At 36.9% G+C, this 16,394-nt stretch overlaps 1 protein-coding gene across 43 annotated transcripts in view; it reads right to left on the reverse strand.

The window, feature by feature from the left end:
• Positions 1 to 16,394, reverse strand: part of Ptprd (protein tyrosine phosphatase receptor type D) — a 2,211,569-nt gene that overhangs the window by 101,990 nt on the left and 2,093,185 nt on the right. For 20 of the 43 annotated variants that reach the window (XM_029475788.1, XM_029475748.1, XM_029475769.1 and 17 more), the window contains 4 exons: positions 15,879 to 15,890; positions 11,733 to 11,845; positions 1,229 to 1,270; positions 631 to 728 (listed from right to left, as the gene is read on the reverse strand). In XM_029475788.1, the coding sequence (XP_029331648.1) occupies positions 631 to 728; positions 1,229 to 1,270; positions 11,733 to 11,845; positions 15,879 to 15,890 (265 nt within the window). The remainder of the gene's footprint in view (positions 1 to 630; positions 729 to 1,228; positions 1,271 to 11,732; positions 11,846 to 15,878; positions 15,891 to 16,394) is intronic. The other 23 variants (XM_029475790.1, XM_029475787.1, XM_029475782.1 and 20 more) reach the window with 3 other exon arrangements.

Here is a 16,394-nt window from a genome sequence, read left to right on the forward strand (position 1 = left end):
CCTCCCTCCCTCCATGCCTCCCTCCCTCTCTCCTTCTCTCTCACACACACATCAAAAATTCACACAGAGTTTTTGAGGACTCTGAGATTTTATGATACTAATCAGTTTGGAAACAGGTCCATTTCTGGTAATCTTAGCTCTATGCACAGTGAATGGTGATTCAATAAGTGCAGTTTTCAGGCCATGGGAAGCATTATACTCAGAAATCTACTGTGTACTGGGCCAGCAAAAAGGCTCAGCAGGATTCTCAGAACCCAGTGCAGAAGGAGAGAACTGACTCCTGCAACGTTTCTTCCAATAAAATTCGACTTCTTTCTGATGGTGTCTTTTGCAGTGAGTGCCTTACCCTGAGTGAATTAATCTGTACTTATTTGGAACACTTAGAAGCTTACTGAGTCAGAACATTTCATGAAAAAGAAAGAGAAAAAGAAAAATATCACTCAATTTACCTCTGGAAAATGTAAAACAATACATATAAAATGCAGTGCCTATATTGATTTAATTGTTTATTAATACAATTTGTATCAATTTGGAGTTGTGTTTCAATAGAAAGTACTGTTGCTAATTTTTCTCATCAAAACAAAGGCATGCATACATTGGAAATTCTGACACAGAAAGAAAGTGTATTACCTCATATTCCTGGGAAAACTTCAGGTTATCATTTGCTTTCAACCTCTCAATATGATCTGCAAGTTCCAAGATAGGTATTGGAGGATGGCTAGCCATACCTATTAAAAATGAAGAGGAAACACATTTAAATTAAAAAAAATGAGATCGACCATTCCAAAACACAGTGAATGCTGTAGTTAGAGATGGCCTGAAAACATGTGAGTAGTAAAAATGTTTTATGTGAGAAAGCAGGCAGATAGTCTGGTTACTCAAAGCAGGACATGCTCTAAAGGGAGGATTTTGGAACCAAGTAGATAATTCACCAAGCATATCCCCCAAACTAGCATTCCTAGTGTAGAAGAATGTGTTACTGTGCTATGAATCAATAGGTTAGCTAGCAGAGAAAATGGAAAGTCGGGCCTGATGTCAACTTCTGCTTTGAGTAATTACTGTTATGCCATCTCAGACTCCTTCTCCTGCACTGTGTGAAATGGAAATTGTGTGGAATTAAATGGTGTAAAGTCAACCAAGGAACAGACAGTGAAGAAGGCCTGGAAGGGAAGGAGGAGCAGCCTGATAGGAACATAAAGTGACTTATGTATAAACAAAGAAAACTAACTTGAAAAATGAAGGTTACCAGGGTAACCGGAATCATCTGAACCTGCAAAGGAAATGATGGTGTAAATAAAATAAAATAAAATAAAATAAAATAAAATAAAATAAATAAGTAAACTGAATGGATTTGTTTAATAAAAATAAACTGGATAGCTTGATACACCTTTATAAAAGACTAATAAAATGCAAGCTTGTGCAGGGCTTACTATACAACATGACACATGACGATCACTTTAGTATTTCACAAACATGTCAGGTGACAACATTCACATGCAAATATGAACACAGGAAATGGCATGCACAACAGCTCACTGGCAATGATAACCAACAACACATTGACACCAAACCAAACTGAACTTCAAAAATGTTTCCACTCGTAGTAGATTGTAGAGGCTGGGGCTGCAGCCTTCCCCTAGCCATTAATAAATGGCCATACTAATAACACAGTAGTATTTTACCCCATGTCTTATTTATCAACGCCCAGCAAACCTACAAGCTACTACAGGTGTAAACTTCTTTGTCCATGATGGGAAATGAATTCAAGAAAATGAGCATATGATAAATGAAAAGGCAAGGAAAGAAAAGAGAGCAGAGCGGGAGCCAGTACATCTTAGTTCAGTCGGCCAGCTGAAGACACACTAATTTCACAGTGTTTGTTAAAAATAATCTGCTGTTAATTTTGATGATTCTTGTGTTTTTTTCTGATGTTTTCCCTCTGTTCACATGATTTGATCTTGTCTCATTGAGATTAATTTTGCAAGTGTACCATGAGAGAGAATTGCTGATTCGGATATTAAGAGACACAAATTCCAGCTGGCTTGAGACAGTGAACTAACATGCCCCCAGGGAAGTATCTGAAGTAGAAAATTAGAAGTGGGGAGCTCCAACTGGAAGCTCTGGTGATGCTCTGTTCTCACTGCCACTCTGAGGGTAACAGGCTGGAAGGATGACCATTAGAACAACAACGTGACAGGATTACTAATGGGTACCTATGAAAAGTCACCCACTAAGTTCCTTTATCTAAATGCTAAATTATTAGTGGTATAGTAAATTAAGTAAAACAAAACAAAATGAAAACTACTTTGTTTCTTCAAGACAATCATTCTGTGGTGTGATCTCTAGTGGCTCTGTGTTCATGGGTGTGAAGGTCTCCTAGGAGCCAATATCTTGGCAGAGATGCAACAGAAATGAGTTGATTAGATGTAGATTCTCTTTGTCAATGATATAGTTATATATTTGGGCCAATAATTTGGAGGCCTTTCTAAAACATTTTATATAGGTGAAAGTATTAAACTAATTTACATTTTGTGGCAGGCAAAGATGGGTGACAGCAATCTAATAATTCAGAGTGAGCTTCTCCAGATGAGGCACTCCCCAGAGAAAAGAATGGAAATGCAAAAAGCACAGGAGACGTTAGGCTGGGCATGGATCTGGACATGGAAATGCGCTGATGTGGACATCATTGCAGTGCTTTAACAGAGAAGGTAATAGAGACAAAGATGTTTAGACCTTTTCGAGCGAATCGTGGGAGAGAGTTATTATCATATATGGACTGAGTGGTGGTTTGGCTAGAGAGGGAGGACACAGAGCCAATCAGGGAGGCGTAGGGGACTGAATTACTGCTCAAAGCTGCAAAAGTAAAGCCAGTTGGAAATGGGAAAAGTATTAGTATAACAGCAGAAGTTCACAAGAAACAACACAAGATGTGATCACATATCTACTTCCAACCTGTGGTCTCAAAGTATTACGTTGGAAGCTAGTTACAAAGAAATCCAAGCAAATGTTTGCTAACTCTTTGTAAACGGCATTTAAAAACAGTTATTAAGGCTTGACAGTATGCACCATATATACATAAATTTCTAGGACAAGAATAGCCATTTCGTATACAAGGGCTGAACCTATAACAACTGAATGGAATACAAAGGAAACATAGCCTCAGGATGCAGAATATGAAGTTACTTTTGTTCTGACATCTTCTTCATAGGGACCTGCATTTGAGCATCACACTGTCTTTATACGTAAGATCAAAGGATGAAACTAACTTAATTCTGTAGCATCTTTCTTCCTCTGAACATTATTTCACTACACTGAGATTCTGAACAGACAAGGGTCTTTTGGAGTGTTTCCTTTAAAACAGTTTTTAAATTGTGACAGATTTAATCTGAGGTCTGGAGAGCATCGTTTTAAAATACAATAGAAAACTATTATTTACTTGAGTTGTCTGCTATTTATATTTAGGGAAATTTTCTTTAGTTAGCCAAGAGTACATACTCTATAAAATGATGTTGCCTTGCTTATCTCTAAGGCTGAATACCAACATCAGTGTGATTTCACATAAAACATGAGATAAACTTACTCTAATCTGAAGCTTTTTATTTCATGTAAGAAAACAATCATCAACTGTGTGATAGTTTGAATAAGACTGCCCCCCTATCGACTCATATGTGAATGCTTAGTGATTGGCATTAAGAGTTGTGGCCTTGCTGGAGGAAGTGTGTCACTGGAGATGGGCCTCAGGATTTCAAATGCCCAAGCCAGGTCCCGTGTTTCTCTCTATCTTCCTAATGCCTATTGATCCTGATGTAGAACTCTCTGTAACTTCTCCAGCATCATGTCTGCTGCTTGCTACCATTCTTCTCACCATGAGGATAATGGACTAAACCTCTGAGTTGAAAGCCAGCCCCAACTACATGTGTTTTTGTTTGTTTGTTTTGTTTGTAAGCCTTGTCAAGGCCATGGTGTCTCTAAGAAACTCTGAGACAAAGGGTTTACTTCAAAATAATCTCCAAGAAAGTTGTTCATTGTCCAGTGCTGAAAAATACATATGACCCAAACCAGATTACTATATTATGGATGAAAATGTAGATGCTGAGAATACTAAGAAGACTAAGTTCATCTCACTGTAGTATTTGCTCAGATTTTGTCTAAAAGCTTAGGCATTGCTCACAGCCTAGAAAGCAAGTGTGTGTGTAGGTGTGTGTGTACATGTATGTGAACATGCATGCCTGTATGCATGCATATGTGTGTGTGTTTGTATATGTACATTGAGAACAATATTTTCATATTTTAAAGTTCTTTTCTGGAGGTTGTACATCAGTCCAACTACTTCAGAACTTCTGATATTTCAGATATTGATGTTTTAAGTTCCCTAGCAATAGCTCTCTATTCTATGGGAGCTCATGATAAAGACAGCAGGGATTTTGTTATTCCATTTATTCTTACTTTATGCTCAAAAATCTTATCAGGGTTTATGAGAACAGAATAAACTTTTTTACGAGTAATATCCTTGTGACACCTGGCTAATAGGCCTTACTCCTTTTAGGATATTATTAGCAGCAAAGAACTTGATGTGCAATTAACAACTGCTGAGGACATTCCAGGATCAGGGCCTCATTGACCTAAAGCTACAAAAGTACAACACAAACACACTGTAAAGGCTTGTATTGACCTTGAACAGTTTCCATACTGAGGCCACAGCATCTATCAGATGTGATGTTAGAATGAAACATAATGCTGTCTTCACAACAAGCAAATCTACTATATAGGCTGAAGGAAAAAAAAAAGATGACATGTTATGTATTTGTGAAAATAGTCACAGTGGCTTCCTCGAATGAAGTAAAACTTGAAAACTGTCATATTTTTAGCTGAAATGCATCTTGGAAATAATGGAGTCCAGAGCTTTTATTTTACACGAAAGGACTCAAAAGTTTAGGAATTGTATTTGTTCACCTAAATAGTGAACAGTAAAACCAGTACTGTGCTCTTTGATATCCTTACCTTGATTCCTGTCTAGAATGGGAGCTGATTTTTTTCTAGTCCAGAGGCTGAATCCAAGAGCTGAGTGAGTCAGAATGGTACAGCCAGCAACCAAAGAGCATTAGCTATTATACAGTAGCCACTTTCCAAAGAAATTATCACCTTTGTTTCCTTGTGAGGAACAAATGTCTAGGGCTACCTTTGTTCACATGTTTTTGCTTTTGAGAACAGACAGGCATGCATTTCTTATCTGAATTGCTACAATAAACATGAGAATCAGCCATCACGTCAGTCATCATTTGGGATGTGGGGACATGGGTGGTGTCCTGAGAATTGAAGCTACTCTGCTCTTGCCATTCTTTTTTTTTTTTTTTTTTTTTTTTTGTGCCAAGTGGTCTTATGAGACTCATTAGGGAAGTTGCTCACACAGCTAAATATCCTGACAAACCATCAAGTGGCCACTTCACAGTTTTCAGTGTTGCTCACTGTTTTCTTGGAATCCAGTAGGTCACAAAGGTAAGATGTGGAGGGCATGTGTCCTTGTGCTCACAGACAAGCACTAGAAAAACCAGGAATGTTAAGCACACAGGGATATCTCTTCCACAGAAAGGATGTGTATACCTGTTTTCCGCCTAGAATTCTGGGAGTGGCCATTGTGAATAACCTGGTGACCTTTGCTGTCTCTTTGGGTAGGCCTCACCCAAGTCTCCCAGAATGTCCCACCTCCCCCCTCTTCTCTCCCTTCCTAGATCTTCCTCCTTAGCTTTCTTCGTCACTCAATAGAAACCATGTCACATGTACTTTACAGCCTGGTGCCTTTGCACTAACTCAATCAGAGACTACTTGAGATCCTAGTCCCTTGAGCTATAGAACCCATCTTCATGACAGTAATTTTGCAAGAGTTTCCATGTAGTCATGCCGTAAGCTTTCTTGTGCATTGGGATTGGAAACTTTTTTTCCAATATTGTACTATACTTAGGTATGTCTAAAATAAACCGGCCTGTGCTGAACAGAGGCCTCTCACATTCACGTCTCTGCTGGCCGTAGAGCTTCTGGGACCCCCACCGTAAGAAGTTGCAGTTTCATTTGGCCTTCTAAATTGTGACCATTTTGAAAACAAGAACAAGCTCTTCCTTTTGTATTTGTGTCAACTAAATGAAAGTGCTGACAGGGTCAGACTGCTTCAGTCCAGGTGGTGACATGTACCCTAAGCTCTGCAGTGACACAATGATCATTAAACAACCCTAATCTAAACGCAGTGTGCTAATTATTGCATCTTAGAACTCTTAGACTTCAGTCTGGTTCCGATATGGGGGCAGGCAAAAAGTACTCAGGCTCAGGCTTACAATGCACACACTGCACATTCCTTTCTGTCAACACATTCGGAGTTCCTGAAACTATAATGGTACAAGGTCAGAATGTTAAAAAGTGCACTGCAAATTGGCAAAGCAGTTTTGAGAGTGTAGAGGTGCTTTTGCTTTTAAAATATTCTTACAGTGTCCTAGGATTTAGAGTAGGCTTCAAATAACTATATTGTCCATACAGAAGTGTTTACCCAAAAAGAGGCTCAGTGTTTCTCATCACAGAACACCAAATCCAAACCCTCCAATATCTGAATTATTTTGACCTGGATTTGATGCATAAGTGGAAAACTCGACATCTAACCTTGCGTGATAAGTAGCAGTAGAAATTTAGGCAGAGCAAAATATCTTTTAAACCTACTCTGTTTGTAAATTTGTTTCATAAACTAATGATAAATAAGACATAAAGAGAACATTGTTTTATAACATATAATTACTTTTAGGGAAAAATGACAACAGATTCAATTTTGGTCAGTAATATCCTTAATAAAATGCTCCCCAAGAGTGTTTCCCAGGTAAGCATTATTTTTTAAAGATTTCTGAGAATGGGGGATTTGAACAAAGTATGTTCTTTTGTATCTAAAATTTACCATTCTGTCTCAATGAATCAGAGTTTTACCAATATGAAATATAAGGAACAAGTGTTTTACTGTTAGGTTGCATGCACATATTTACTTAGACTAAACTATGAGGATAATAAAAATGCACAAATAAATATGGGTTTTATCAGCATTGGTGCAATTACTAACACGGATGGATGAGGGAAGCATGACCTCTCCACATCCATTTGGCTGTTGTGCAGGCTGTCAGCTGCTGATATCCCAATCTCTGATACACTGACTTTCTATGAGTTTATGTTTGCTTTTCAGAGGCCATCTATCCCCTCCCAGCCACATTTTTCTTTCAAGCAAAACACCCTTAAGTTCAGCCCCATAGTGAAAAAAGGCCTTGAGAGCTGGGGCCATGGCTTTGCAGTGTTTGTGCTTTTCTGAATCTTTCTTTGATGTGTTTTGGTATCTTTGTAAGGGGAGGGGAAAGGAAGGGGAGCAGACGCAGTAATGCTGGTAGTGGCTGGACCTGTGTCCCTCACTATTAGCTGCCCTTCCTTTATTTTTCCTCTCTACTGGACCGAACACAGACTTCTCTCAAGCAGTCAACTCAATTTGTACTGCTGGGCAGATGCACAGACATGAACACACATCTGTCTTGCTTTTTCCTTATTCACTACTAGCTTTTCAAAATGTCCTTTATCTTACTTACTTTCCCCCTTTTTAGTGACCATGGAACAGAGTGGGGAAATTATCAGCAAATAAATTTTACAATGCTAAAAAAAAAAATCTGCAACTGGTAATCTTTATCAGAATGATAAATGCCTCTGGTATCGCATTCCCTGGCATCTGACATGCAGAGATTGAGACAATGATGTGAAATGATCTATAAGATACAAAAGGCAGCAGGTTCCACAAACAGGACGGGCTTAATGCACATTGAAATCTGCAGAACAGCATGAAATCAACACTGTGAACTGCCAAAAAGGAGAAAAAAATTCATACTCTAACTTGGAAAGGCTCCTATTGACATCAAAAAGTTAAGCCAGAAAACAGTATGGATAGTCCACTATCAACAAACCTACTGCATATTTGCACACGAACTGAAGTTCAGAAAGGCATGTGTAGAAACTTGGAAGGCAGATACACAGGTAAGATCAGAGTAATAATTAAAATCATTTCTTCTTATTTTGAATATGATTAAAAGAAGAACTGAAATTCATGAGATAAAATGTATTCTCATGTGAAAATGCCTTTGTTTGATCTCAACTTAAATTATCAAAATGTTCAGACCCATACGAAAATTAAATAATAACAGTGAATAGTAGTTTAGGCATGATTTCAAATTTTCTGAAATCCCATCCCTTAGAAATATGTATTGCCTTTGTAAATATAGCAAGGTATACTGGGAATGTAGGCTACAGAATTTACAATGAAGGAAAAGAGCAGTATTGCTTTGCAGTGCAGGCTAACAGACACAGTTCAGCTTTGTCTAACTCACAGCCTACCTGCCAAGCATCCCTAACTCACACAGCATTTCTTCTAGGAAAAGGAATGCAAGGCTTACCAAAAGTTTTCAGTTTTATTAACTAATTTGTTTCTCGTGGGTGTATGTGTACATGAGTAGGTTCCCTCCAGTGGACCCTGGGGATGGAACTCTGGCTTGCATGAACAAGCCTTTACCTGTTGAGCCATCTAAGTTGTCCTGAGGTTTCTTTTAAAAGTTTCTTTCAAAGCAATCAGTGCACAGAATTCTGATTTCTTCAGGATCAAAATTTGTCTATGGTACTGCTACACTATCAGAATGATGTCATGTGACAACTAAGACATCTGCCCAATTAATTGCTCTTAACCATAGACTTTCTAATGAGAATAAATAACTTAAAATCTAACTTATCTTTCACCCACAAAAAAACTTTTTAAAAAAATATTAAAATAAAATCAGAGGGCTTAACAATGAACTTTCCTCTATTCTGCACAGCTGATGGAGTGTCACATGGCTGTGTCTGCTTGCTACTTAATCATTCCTAATAGCCTGTCACATGTTACATCACCTGTTCTCTTGGGGTTATTCTGTGGTTGGTCCTTAGTATATAAATCATGGTTTTCTTATTTCACTGAATGTCATATTTTTAGGAGTGAAGACATGGGTTATTAATTTCTCACTTATGTATGTCATTAATAAATATCCTCAACTGTTAATGTTATTTGGGAATAAGTAATTACAAATTAATAGGTATGAAACAGATAAAACATATTTCACATAATAAATTCCAGAAAATTTAAAGCAAAAAATAAGTAGAATCATAACAGCAAAAAAATCTAGCCATGGGTCACTTTTAGTTATCACCTGAGAAAATTATTGCTTCTTCAATAAGAGGAGCGCAAAAAAGCATAGATAGTTAATAGCTCCATTTTTTGCTTTTACACTTTTGCATGTTACTAAGTTACTGGTGGAAATTCACACTGACTGAAGCAAATGTCCATATCACTAAGTATTAAACAGTAACAGTTCAGTTAATTTCATTTGGAAATGGCCAACTGTTGAGAACATAGGCCCTGTACAGCGTGGGAGGAAATGAGTTTATTTCAGAAACAAATCAAGCTTAACTAAATTTGTTCTTCAAGCAAAAGCACAAGACAAGGCTTCCTGCATGAGATATGTGTTGGATGGGGCAGGACCATCTCTTCTGTTCTGTTATCTTCCTTTACTACATTTTGTTTCTTTCTCTTCATCACATTTTTTTTCCATGTTACACCACTCTGTTCATCAATAAGGGCAACTCTAGTTAAATGATAACTTATTGTATACATTTACGTCTCCGTTTTTAATTCTGTAGGTTATTAAGTATAACAGCAAGGATACTTCAACTGGAACCCATGACAATTTGAATTTAATACACTTTCTCCATAAATGGATCTGAAAGTCCCACCATGCATTAAGAAAATACATTCTTAAGAGAACTTTTGGGTTTGCCACATTGTTCAAAGCATCTATAGGAGTGAAAGACACTTGAAGATTGGGTCTTTTGGGAGAGGCATAACTATTTTCTTGCTTACTATCACCTGTACATGTTGATCATCCTTGACAAATGCCTACCTCTCATGCAAAGGTTTCTGAGGGACTGCTGTCAGGTTATAGGAAGAGAGAGGTGATACCTATTTGCCCACTTATTCAATGATATACTGTGATTCTGTGTCTGCTAGAAGTCCAAGCTTGCTTTCAGTACAGATCACATTTCACATAGAAACCATGTACAGCAGCATCGGAGAGGACTCTCTTTCCTCAGTGGATTACTAGGGATAAGAGGTGTGATCTAAGGAAAAATTTTCCCTACAATGCTGTGTTTTTTTAGGGTCCTCTATAGATTTACTTAGGTGACAGAGAAAGTACATAAATTGCTGGGTCCATCTCAATGATGTTGAATTTATTCTGAAATAGTCTGTATACTTCCATTTTGAAATGAAGCAAAATAAAACTTACTACACCTATTTGTTTTATCAAATTGCCATAAAAGAACACCACCAGACTTAACATGTTACAGCACACAGGGGATTACAGTGACCCAGGGGGATAACTCAGATCTGCTCACCTGCCCTGGACAAGTTCACGGTTTGCCTTTATCAGTCATGTAACAAGTGTATGCAGAGGGGTTTTGATTTTATAAACCTTTGCTGTGCCATTTATGCTTATGAAAGCATATGCTTACCTTCACAAAGGCAAATGTAAAGAACCCTATCCTCATTTAACTCAAAATTTGAAACGACTCAACATTTGTGATGATTGTATAGCCACCTTGAAATGTGGAAAAGCTCTTTCATTTGAAGACTTAGTAGTTACTGTGTTCATTTATATGCAAAAAATATGTTAACTGCAATAAGCCCTGCATTCTCACAGTTCAAAGCAATTCACTGAGAATCTACAGCTTAATACCTCCAGTGTATCACACTGGGAGATAGAGCATTCCGACATTAATTAGAAGCAAAAGAACTCTGCCATCAGTGTGGAGAATATTACTACAACCAAATTTTAATCCCAAAGACTTTTTAGATCAATGTTTTGCTCACTATGGGAAGGTACTATGATAGGACTGCTCAGTGTGATGTTTTTAGTTCTCTCTACCATTTGATATTTGACATTTGCTTAACATAAACAGTTTGGTCAGAAGAAATCAGAACAGAGCTATTCTTGAAGTAATATTATTATAAGACTTCACCTCATCAGAATAGTGTGTTTTCTCTGTTGAAGCACTTTATGTTCTTTATTCTATGAAAAAAGTATATTTTATATCTCAATTTATTCAAATGTCTCTATAGCATGAAACCTACACTGGTCAGCGAAATTTAGTATAATTAAATTTTTAAAAGACATGAAATTGTTCATTCCTTCTATCCATCCTTTTCTTTCTCCTATTTATCTCCCCTCTCTTTCTTTTCTTTCTGTCTTCACTTCCTCCATTCTTGTTTTATGGTACTATATACACATATAGCAAAGCATGAAATAAATATCCCAATGAGAACAAATTCCGCATTCATCTATTTACTCATGTATTTACTTTATAAGATGAAAAGCTGACTGAACATAAGTAAGTTGTGTCACTACCATTAAAATGACTGATGCTTTTTTAAAGACTGGGACAAATTATACATCTTTCTCTTTCCAATCCCAGTTCAGATTTCAAAAAGTACTTAAATTCCTCTCTATTGTACATATATGTGAATGTCAACTATATTAAAGCAAACAATCAGAATGGACAAAATGGATCAAAATTAAGTGACATACCATTTCTCAGGACAGTGCCAACTGGACTAAGACATTGTGATAGATGAAGTGGCCACTTACCTGGTGTTTGAAAGTTAAGGCGCCTCAGTTCTACTGGGTCGGTTGGGTGGTGTGAAGGTACCTCCTTACTGTTTGGTAAGCTGCTCTTTCTGGACTCCGACTCTGCCCTCTTCCTATAGGGGGAAAAAAAATCAAGATTTAAGACCTGAGCCAAGCAAAACAAACAAAGAACTAACCAATCAACTCTTCCTTACATTATTCTTTCCTCAACAGTGATTTCAATGTTCTTGGACAACTTTATGGTTAAAGAGCCTTGTGGTCTTGTTCAGGTGCTCTTCTGTTAGCTTATAAGGGGTTCCTCACTTTTACAGGTTCTGTCAATGTGGATGATCTCTTCAGTTTGGGGGACTAAATAATTAATTCAGGTCATCTGTCTTTGTGTTTGCAAGCGGCATGGTAAAGGTGTTATTAGACTTGCTCGGAAATCGTCTGTCTAAAATTGGTATTTGTGGCGAATAAAATTCTATGCCTCTAGACTAAAGTAACATTTTAACACAGGAACACCACCTGACCTCAAAATAAACAACTCCTCCTTTCTCTTTCTCTCTCTTTTAAAAATATGTAACTGGTGACTACAAAATACAGATCTATTGGAGTAACTGATGTAGATACATGCCTAAAATTTTGTTATCTTAAAGGCAAAGAAGGAGAGTCAGGACCACAAAGACAAATGTCTCCTTCCTTTCTCACACTGGAAAGAAAAATGACAATAGTGGCTGTGTAGACTGCTATTATGTAACAATCTTCATTATTTTGTTAATGGCAATCAATCACAGAAAGACAAGAAAATATTAATTTGGTTTTATAGAATTGCCAACTCCCATGATGATTATTCAAGACACCACAATAAGTTTTTCTACAAATGTGATTCTTCACATAATAGACCTTTTCCCTCTTTCAGTGGTGACCTACTTAGATCTACTTTCTTAAGCTGCCACAATGGAATTTCACGTTTCTAGTAAGAAATGTTGGGATTTTCCCGTAATATCTATTTATCCATTTTCTTCCAAACCCAAATAATTTCTTTTAGAGAGTTAGATGAGAACTCCATGTAGCAAATGGAAGCATTTCTCAGATTGCCTTTTTCTAAATATTGAAACGAGCAGTCTCCATGCTATAGTAGAAGTTATAGGATCTCATCCTTGCTCAAAGCAAATTATTCTTCTTTTGGAGAAGGTGTGGTTCAATGTCTTTAGGTATTTCTGTATTTTTTTATTTTTTCATATGACTGTAGTATACACGACTAGCAAGCATTGCTCTTGCCATATCTAGGTTAGCCAGAAATCCATCCTTTATTTTTTTACTCATCTTTACCAAATAGAAATAAACGGGATAAATGGCAGACTGACACAAAAAGGATGTGCACTCGAATAACTGAAAGTCAGTTGCATTAGTGAAATATCCTTGATGCAATGCATTCTCTTTGATGGGACTTATTAGGCACCTTCCTTGGGACTTATTAGGCACCTTCCTTGGGACTTATTAGGCACCTTCCTCTCTATGTACCTTGGATTAACCTATCTCAGGGCTTCATTTTCCTAACTAAAGGTGTCATAGACAACCTTAGTATAGAAGGTATTGCCAAGCCAAGCCACACTGTCAATCTGAGGAGTATGGTGATTCTGAATTTTGCCCAACGTACTGGCACCTCTCGTTACATGGAATAAAAAAGAAAATTAAAAGAGGAAGTGGAAGATTGGTGAGAGCAATGAAAAAGAAGACAGCGGCTTAGAAACCATACAAAAACAAGGACTGGATATTCAATTTCAGGGTAGCTAATGCCACTGCAATCATGCAATGGGTATGTTGAGATAATAATAATGTTGAGATACTCATTTTATAGTTGAAGATGATACATTTTCATGGTTTAATAAATGACAAGGAGTTCAGCTGAGCAGTTGATCTCAGAGGAAACCCACAACTTGTCTTTTCATGTCATATATCAGGGCTTTTTCCAGGCTTGGGCCTTTGTGGGAAATAGGCACACGTACATTTCTTTATTAATGCGCCAGACCTAAAGACTAAAGCCTGCACCTGTCATCTGTTCCAAAGGGACAGATGCGATTTACTCAAGGGTGTGGAAAACAGAATTAGAAATATCTAGGCAAGGGAACTGCATTATTCTTGAGAGAATTATCGAACAGCCTCCTTATCTTTCTCCCAGAGGCCAGGCTGAGTGACATTGGCTCTGCTGAGGGAACATTCTCTAAGGAAATTCAGCATTTTTTTTTTTTGGTAGAAGGAAAGGTGGAAATTACATCCTTTGTTAGGATAAATGCCTTAGAAAGATTGTAGTAAAGGATTAACATTACTTACAAGTCATACATTCCATATAATTGTGGCTCATGATGGTTAGAAATGGGCTTCAAGACATCTAATAGCTAATTTCTTTTTACTATGACGGCTCAAATGAGATGACCCCCAAGATCAAAGACTTTTTTAGCTTTGTTTTGATGAAAACCAAAGGCATGATTATGGCTGCCTATTACTATTCTAGTGATAGATACATATTTACTAAAATTGGAGATTTCAGGGCACACAAAGTATGTCTAAGAATGAGTTAGAAGGAACAGTATCATTGTAATCAGTAACCATTCTAAGTAGCTCATTTTTTTTTCAATTTACCATCCTAAATTACAAAGAAGATGGAATAGTCTACACACGACCTAGTGTGAATGAATGTGAGCCACAGAATATTGTGGACAATTTTCCGAGGTTCCATCATTTAATTTTCAATTAGAGAACTACATAGAATAGTGATCAGAGACATTTAAATTTTACATACTACTGTTTTCCTATTAAAGTTATCAAATTCTTCTTCAAGTTTACTTCTTAAAATGACAAGTATGTGCCACACAGAGAAGTTGTATAATTAAGGGAAAACCAAAGATCACGTGTCATTTTTGTTTACATGGCTCCTACTGAGGAAGGATGTCTAAGCAAAGTGAATTTGCTTAGAATATTGTATTTATAGTACGGAAACAGGTTTTGAATTTAACCCCTTCTATAAAAGCTCTGTTATTAATACTTAAAGAGTGTAGTTCAGACTTGGCTGTTTTAATGTCCCTAATTACATTCTGGAATCTATCTGAATGAGTATCAGCTACAGACCGATTTCTCAACTATTTCAGGGAAGAAAAAGAAGATGATGTCTTAAGTTTTGGTCAGACTCTCTAACATGAGTACAACAAGAAGGAAGAATAAACTGTAAAGTGCCTGCATAGTTACAACGGAACGACAGAACAAGAAGTAGCTTCAAAGTGCTCTGTGCGTGAACTTTTCTGTTGAATTAATGGCTACTAATGGCGTCCACAAATGAAGACCTTCTCCTAGAGTTTTTAAACAGTCCTGCCACTAGATTTCATTCTGGCTTTGTGGCCAACATAGTATGTTCTTACAGAAAGCAATGCAGTGATTCTCAAAGTTAAATGTGTACAAACACCAGCTGTAAGGGCTTTTGAAAACACAGGATGCTGTGTCAAAGCTGGAAACTTTATATTTAGTCATCTCAGGTGATAATTAAGAATTTATATTTCTGGAAAATCCTTGGGGAATAATGATTCCAGTGTTGTTGACACACACCAAAGGCCACTGAGTGTATTGTGGGCAGGACAGCAGATAACCTCTGAGATACTTCTTTTAGTTGAATTTTAATCAAGTATTTACATCCTTAGATATGTTTATGTTTGCATAGGTGTATGTATACGAGTTGAAAACTAGATGGCAGTCTGAATTCATCATCAAGTATATTTTGGCTATTACTATTACAGTTATTGCTAATCAGGGCTGATTTCATAAGAGTGCTCACTAAGGGGTACAAACAAACAAAACAAAACAAAAGGTCTACAGGACAACTCACATTTCCAACCTGCAGACACAGTAATACACACAAATACTCATTTACCCCTGAACAGGAAACTCAGAGACTTGCTTTACTAGTTTCTACATTTAGTTTCAATGAGATACATTGTTTTCTGCTCATAAAGACAAATATATATCCCTCACCATTATTTTAATATCCAAATTATCACCTGTGTGTAGGCTCTGTCCAGCTTCCACTTGCTAGGTGGGACCATCAACTCAAGTCTACCTGTATCTTAGTTTTTCCCTACTGAGCATGGAAAGGGTTTAGTCTCTATTCCTCACCTGTCAGGTTTACTGCTCCATTTAATGCAGCACAAAATAAATAAATAAAATAAATAAAAATAAAAAAAAGGAAAAAAAAAAAGAAAGGCTTAATGTTAGTTGGCCAATGGTAACAAGAGTAACCATGACAACCAAGTTTTCAAAAGTAGTGCTCACAAGCAGAGACACACAACTCAGACGTATTATTACACAATAGTGCATCAAAATGTTTATGGGCCTCTAATCATGAGAAAATGGAGGCCATGAGATTATCACTGCATAAAGAATGCATGGCTTTCAGTGGCACTTTTAATTATTATTTATCAAAAATTGCTGCAATGATTAATTAATACAGCAAGTCTATGATGACCAAGCTATTCAATTCATAAGAACTCACGAAAACAATTAATGTTCTTAGTGAAAAGATAACAGAATTTCATAACCATAAAGTCTTCAACTAGGAAGTATGTCACTACTTTAATGATATGAAATTCTGTAAATTGCATTGGTCTATGTAAAACTTTGAACATTGGAACA

Source organism: Mus caroli, chromosome 4, assembly GCF_900094665.2.
Source record: "Mus caroli chromosome 4, CAROLI_EIJ_v1.1, whole genome shotgun sequence".
NCBI lineage: Eukaryota > Metazoa > Chordata > Mammalia > Rodentia > Muridae > Mus > Mus caroli.